Genomic DNA, 5,000 nt, shown 5'->3' on the forward strand with positions numbered 1-5,000 from the left:
TTGTACAGCGAGCAAAGCAGATAAACAGATCACCACTTGAGGAAGAGGAGGCCCAGAAAAGGGCCGGAGGGAGAGGACGGACAGGAGAGAGAGAGAGAGAGAGAGAGAGAGAGAGAGAGAGAGAGAGAGAGAGAGAGAGAGAGAGAATAGAGAGAGAGAGAGAGAATAGAGAGAGAGATCGCAAGACTGACGAACGAAAGGAATAAGGGAGAGAGAGACGAGGAGAAGCGGTATGAATTTTGACAGAGATACAGAAAGCGAGAGAAGTGCGAGAGAAGAGGCTGGCGATGGAGGCTTCTGTCTATTGGCCCAGAAGAGGACCCGAGGAGGGCCGGAGGAGAGCCAGAGGAGGAGGAGGAGGAGGAGGTGGAGAGGAGGAAGAGAGCGTTGCGAGGGGTAGGGAGGGGAGGGGAGGGAGAGTCACACCTGTCAATCAGAGGCCACCGCAGGAAGGACGTGTTTGTCACTTCTACTAACGTTCAAAGGCTTTATCACGTCGGATGTGGTCAGAGGGCTGCCTTGACATCGGAAGTGAAGTTACTGAGTGCGAGCGTGTGTCTCAGTGTGTGTGTGTGTGCATGCTTAAGTGTGAGTAAAAACGAGATAGAGTAAGACTGAGAATGAGAGAACGAGAGAGCGAGAGAGAACGAGAGAGAGAGTGCATGAGGGAAGGAAGGAAGGTAGAGAGAAAGAGCAAAACAAAAACGCCCACGCACGCATGGTGCACTTAAGGTACTGCCGGCTAGATAGATAAGGCTCAGGCGGGCCGGAGACTTGTTAATGATCCATCCGCTCCTACTCAGCACAGCAGCAGAGCAGCACAGCAGTAGCACACAGTGTTGCCAGATTGGGCGGGTGCTGCCCGCCCAATTGGGCTACTTGGGATGAGCGTCGGCGGGCAAAAGCGGGAAAAAATGGCCATTTGGCGGTTTTTTAAGCCGTTACAGGCCCATAGAAGTCAATGTAATTTGTTGAATTTGGGCGGAATTTAGCGCATTTTGGCAGTTTTTGAGAACGTTTTGGGCGGGATTTGATTAGATACATCTGGCAACACTGGTAGCACAGCCCTGTCTGTCGGCCTGCCTGCCATTCAGCTCTTCGCAACACTTCTGCAACAGATTGCTTCATATACACTCTGCTCCCAGTCTCTCTCCAAACTTTACTAGTTCTTACACAAAAATTCTCTCTCTCTCTCTCTCTCTCTCTCTCTCTCTCTCTCTCTCTCTCTCTCTCTCTCTCTCTCTCTCTCTCTCTCTCGATTCTTTTTATATCTGTAGACAAAAATGAAACATTTTTGCCACACAATATTATCATCATAACTAATATTACAAGATTTTTTTTTTCCTTTGCTGGAAATTAACCTTTAACTCTACAGCTGGATTGGAGTGACAAAAAACACCAAGATTTCAGTGACATCATTACAATAGGGTAGAAGTGTCCATCAAGTGGTATCTCAAAAACTCCACAACACCTCAGATAACTAAAACAATATACGCACATGCAGAGCATGGCATAGAGTGCTTCTGCATACAACATTCATATTGCCAGGATGTCAGCCATTTTATTGCTCAGGCGCCATGTGGCCACGGCGAAGACAGCAGGCTGCCGTTTACAAAGCGAGGACAGCTTGGCCCCGTCCCACGATGCATTGCGTTCGGCCCGACGCCCACGGCCGGGGGCGGCTCGGAACGTCCGCTGCGTTCTCTCCCTCTCTCTCCTGACCGTATCTTCTACCTCTCCTCTCTTTTCTATCTGTTCACTTGTTCTGCTTATTAACTCTTCTCAACCTCTAATGCCCGCCTTCCTTCTATCTTTGGCTTTCTTTCTTTTCGTTTTCTTTTTCTTTTTCACACGTACCTCTTCTTTGTCTCAGCTTGTTTTTCTACCTGTTCGTTTCTGCTTTTACCCTTTCGTGACCCCCATCGCCAGTTCTCTCTCTTCCTCTGTTTCTCTTTCTCTCTCTGTCTCTCTCCTCCTTATTCTCTCCATCCCACCCTCTTCGCCCTCCTCCTCTGTGTGTGCAGGAGAAATAAGGAGAGCCGGCAGGTTCCTGGAGAGGTTGACTCGCCCACTGTGTACAAAACACAGACGGTAGATGGACCACAACAACAGCAGAGGAGCGCGAGAACCGGGCTCGAGAAAGAGAAGAGAAGAGAAAGGAGGGCAGAGAGAGAGGAGGGGTGTGTATGTGTGTACTGTGTGTGTGTGTGTGTGTGTGTGTGTGTGTGTGTGTGTGTGTGTGTGTGTGTGTGTGTGTGTGTGTGTGTGTGTGTGTGTGTGTGTGGGTGTGTTTGTGTGCGCGCGTGTGACAGAAATTAAGATGGAAAGACAAATATACAAAATGTATACAATGAAAGACAGAGAACTCAAGAGAAAGAAAATTTAAGTATAGAGAGAAATACAGCGGGGTAGATTATGAGAGAAACAGACCGAAAGAAAAGGATGGAGAGAAGGATGAGAGAAGACAGATAGAGAGCGAGAATAAAATAGAGAAGAGAAAGAACAAAATAATAAGAAGGCTAAACTACCAAACAGGATGTGGAGGGAGCAGCAACAGCTCTCGTCCCCGATCCCGCCGCTCTGCCATTGGACCACCCCGCTAAGCAACCCCACAGAGACACCACTCGATTGGTCGACAGGGGTGCGAAGCGTGTGACTAACCCCCCTGGAAAGCGATGCCATTGGCCCACAGCGAGCAGGGTGAGTCAGCACACACAGGAAGGAGCGAGAGATGGTGTGTGCGTGGGCGGAGGACAGGGGAGAGGTGGGGCAGAGAGAGAGAGAGAGAGAGAGAGAGAGAGAGAGAGAGAGAGAGAGAGAGAGAGAGAGAGAGAGAGAGAGACGGACAGACAGACAGACAGACAGACATGGGACGTGTACAGAAGTGTGTGTGTGTGTATGTGTGTATGTGTGTATGTGTGTGTGTCTGTGTGGGCGTCCATTTTGACGACCTTCTATCAAAAACATGCTGAGCTTGTTTTCTCGTTTGAAGCCACCTTAACTGATTGTCTGGGCACTGCAAAGTCTTAAGGCGTGAATTTGATCAACCTATTCAATCCAATGTAACCAACATAATAAAAATTAATAATGTTGTAAAACACAACTCTCTCTCTCTCTCTTTCTTTTTTCATAGATAAGGCAGGAATTTCCACAAACAAAACAAGCCGAACAAAATGTTGTAAGAGGAGATGCTGCATGTTCTCCATGTGATCTCTGCTCTGCCAGTACAGTCAAGTCATTCCCTGGGTTGCCCAATGCAAACTCATAGCGAAAGCCCTCGCCGTGAGGTCATCAGTGTGAGCCTGCCACAGGCCAGATCTAATTGGTGCAGAGGTCAACTGCTGGCAGTCACCGGCGCCACGGAGTAGCTCGAGCCCGCCAAAATAATCCCCGTGATGCTGTACCAAATTTCGTAAACAAATTTCGTTTGGCCGAGCGACACATGTCTTCCACTTCAGTTTCCCCTTACAACAAGTTTAAGCCCAGTCGGGTTCACGCCACAGGCACTAGTTCTGTCCTTGGTCCTGCTGGTAGGAACGTCAGGGGAAAGAATGGTCTGAATGACAACAGCTTCAACCTATAACATGCAGAGGCATTTGATAAGACGCCTTTTGTGAAGTCCAAGAAGTTTGGAAGAAGTTTGTCATAGCAGTAGCCAGGCTAGCAACAGAATGGACACAGATGTTGCATGTTGGCAGTCACAGGTGTGACTGGATAATATAGGCACATAGGCCAAATGCTGGTAATGGGAAGGACATGAAATAATGGGCAGAGACATATATGTAGCAAGGGGACAAATGATGGTTTTAAATAATGTAGTGGGCACTGGGTATGAGGGTGAGAAACTACTGTAGTAATAATTTTAATATCGGCAGACAAACGACTCAGATGGTAAGAACTGCAGATTTTATTGTTAACGGCCGGAGAAGTTACTGCGTGGATTTCTCCACACTACAGGGAGGGTTTGGTAAACGGGTCTAAACTAAGGGAGGAAACCTGGGAAAAATCGAGGAATTGGCAGTTGTGGGAACGGGAGAGGTGGGGCAGAGAGACAGAGAGAGTGAGAGGTCAGATTGCTGGCAGTCACAGGTGCGACTGAATGGGCACAGTGGTCGAGTGCACTGCGATTGAACGACGAACACCAAGGTCAAAAGCTGGTGGTCATGGGTGCAATTAAACAGGCGGGTCAGTGATATTTCAGCAGTAGCACATGTCAGCAGGGTGGCGCAACGACAGCCAAAGCCACTATTGTATGGATCTTTTTGTTTGTTTGTTTGATATAGTGGACTATCCAAGAAGCGTATTCATTGCAACATATCAACCACCAATTACTAATTAATTTACGGGCATTAAATGCCGTTACTCCACCTGACGTCTGAGCCCAAATAAAAAGTATTTCACCCAGTCACAGAGTTCAAATGATGACAGTCACAGATGCGACGTGAATGGACGTCGAGGTCAAATGGTGTCGCGGTCTCACCTGGACCTGTGAGTTGGGGTCCACGGGCTGCAGCGTGAACCAGTTCTCCTTGCCACTGATCTTACACAGGTCCTCTTTCCTTATCGACACTTTACCTGGAATAGGACACACACAAAACACCAGCAGAGCATCAGAACCCAATAGACACTTATAATGCGGCACTGCAAAATGTAACCCATAAGGCACCTGCAAAAACAATGCCTGCTGAAAGCCTACGTAAGCCCTTTTTTGGGAAAATGTGCCCTCAGCCTATAAAAACCTAAATATCTCCACCTCCGAATAAAATAAAAACATGAAAATTTAAGTAATTTAAAAGCTCATCTTGCATTAGAATATGCTCATTCAGCTGTAACATACCCACATTTTAATAAAAAACTCAAATCTCAAATCTCTGTGTTGCTCCAGGCGCCAAAGGTCAAAGAGTGTATACGCAGCATCAGGCTTAAATGGGTTAAAGTACATAATCTCTTAAAGGAGAATTCCGGCCAGTTTGGATTAATATCCCATCTTGGGTGGACCG

The 5,000-nt window shown here is 47.5% G+C and overlaps 1 protein-coding gene across 1 annotated transcript in view; it reads right to left on the reverse strand.

Moving 5' to 3' along the window:
• rasa2 (RAS p21 protein activator 2) overlaps positions 1-5,000 on the reverse strand; it is a 93,508-nt gene that overhangs the window by 60,105 nt on the left and 28,403 nt on the right. Inside the window, exon 4 of the mRNA XM_063205735.1 lies at positions 4,481-4,575. Within this exon, the coding sequence (XP_063061805.1) occupies positions 4,481-4,575 (95 nt within the window). The remainder of the gene's footprint in view (positions 1-4,480; positions 4,576-5,000) is intronic.

The sequence above is a fragment of the Engraulis encrasicolus genome, chromosome 8 (genome assembly GCF_034702125.1).
Source record: "Engraulis encrasicolus isolate BLACKSEA-1 chromosome 8, IST_EnEncr_1.0, whole genome shotgun sequence".
NCBI classification, from domain to species: domain Eukaryota; kingdom Metazoa; phylum Chordata; class Actinopteri; order Clupeiformes; family Engraulidae; genus Engraulis; species Engraulis encrasicolus.